Source organism: Fonticula alba, assembly GCF_000388065.1.
Source record: "Fonticula alba strain ATCC 38817 unplaced genomic scaffold supercont2.6, whole genome shotgun sequence".
NCBI classification, from domain to species: Eukaryota; order Rotosphaerida; family Fonticulaceae; genus Fonticula; species Fonticula alba.
The window spans coordinates 126,277-127,787 of NW_009242976.1; the positions used below are offsets into that span (position 1 = coordinate 126,277).

The 1,511-nt window shown below is 69.1% G+C and overlaps 1 protein-coding gene across 1 annotated transcript in view; it reads left to right on the forward strand.

Moving 5' to 3' along the window:
* Positions 1-23: 23 nt before the first annotated feature.
* H696_03692 (hypothetical protein) overlaps positions 24-1,511 on the forward strand; it is a gene marked incomplete at both ends in the record, with an annotated part of 5,956 nt that continues 4,468 nt past the window's right edge. Inside the window, one exon of the mRNA XM_009497555.1 lies at positions 24-1,431. Coding sequence (XP_009495830.1) covers positions 24-1,431 — 1,408 coding nt within the window. The remainder of the gene's footprint in view (positions 1,432-1,511) is intronic.

Sequence of the window (1,511 nt, forward strand, 5' to 3'; positions counted from 1 at the left end):
CCTCCTCTTACCCATTCGAAAGCATGTCGACCAGCCTGGCTCTTGCCCCCGGGCTCGGCCCCCTGGCCTTGGTGGCCGTTGGTGCGGCCTTCATCCTGTATCGCTTGTCGCAGGCCGTTTCCCGGCCCCGGCCCCAGGGCGGCTACCATGCCGGCCTCCCGCATGCCGGCCCGACGCCCGGCGGGGCTGCAACCACCACGCCGCTCGCCTGCTCGGATTATGAGCGCATGCTGCTCACCGTCCCGCCAGCGCAGGCCCCCTTCGTGCCGACGGGACAGGTCCGCTGCCTTCCCGGGGACTGCCCCCTGGGCCAGCGTGCCCGCATGGACCCCCAGGCCCTGTCTCGCGACTCCACCACCGACACCGTGCGGCTCCCTCTGGATGAGGTGACCCGACGCCTGCCGGCCCTGCTATACTCCTTCCTGCCGCTGAATCTCCTTTCGCGTGGCTGGGGCTGGCTCACTTCCCTCCCTGTGCCGGTTTCCCTCCGCGGGCCACTCTACCATGGCTGGCTGCACTACTTCGCCGGGCACCCGGAGGAGATGCAGCTCCCGGCCGAGGCGTACCGCTCGCTTGGGGACTTCTTCGTGCGGCACCTGCGTCCGGGGGTGCGTGCCATCGGGCCCGATGTGACCGGCCCCCTGGACGCGGCCCCTCAGCTTGGGGCGCTCTCCTGCCCGGCGGATGGCCGTGTCATGAGCGCCCAGCCGGTCACCGGCAACCTCCTCGAGCAGATCAAGGGATCGCACTATGTCCTCAGTGCCTTCCTCGGGGAGGACATCATCCAGGAGCACCTCGACACTCAGGCCGCCGCTGCCGCCGGGGCTACCGCCACTCCCGCACGGCGTCTGTACCAGATCGTCATTTATCTCGGCCCCGGGGATTACCACCGGTTCCACTCGCCGGCCGCCTGGTCCGTGCGCCAGCGGCGTCACTTCCCCGGCGAGCTGTGGTCCGTCAGCCCGGCGGTTGTGCGCAAAGTTCGCGGCCTCTTCAACCACAATGAGCGCGTGGTCTACTCCGGGGACTGGGCCCATGGCCGGATGACCTTCTCGGCCATCGGCGCCACCAATGTCGGGTCCATTCGCATCAACATCGACCCGGCCCTGCGGACCAATCGCGCCAATTATGCCCCCACCGCCCAATGGTTCCGCGCCTCGCCGCCCGACTGCCTGGACTTCACTGCCACCGGTGCCCGGGCTGGCGGCACCACCCACAGTCTTGTCACCGCCGATGCCTCCTCGCCCTCCTCATACCTGTCCTTCCCGACGCCGGTCATGTCGGCCGATCGGGACCTCAACACCGGTCCACTTGCCGCCGGTGGCATTCCCCCCACCCCGGAGCAGACCCCTGGCGCGTCCCCCTCCCTGAATGATGACCCGAGCCTGGTCGCAAGCAAGACTGCCATTGGTGGTGCCCAATTGCCCGCCGGTGTGGCGGTTGCTCGCAGCGAGGAATTCGGCTGCTTCCTGCTTGGCAGCTGCGTGGTCCTGGTCTTCGAGGCGGCCCCC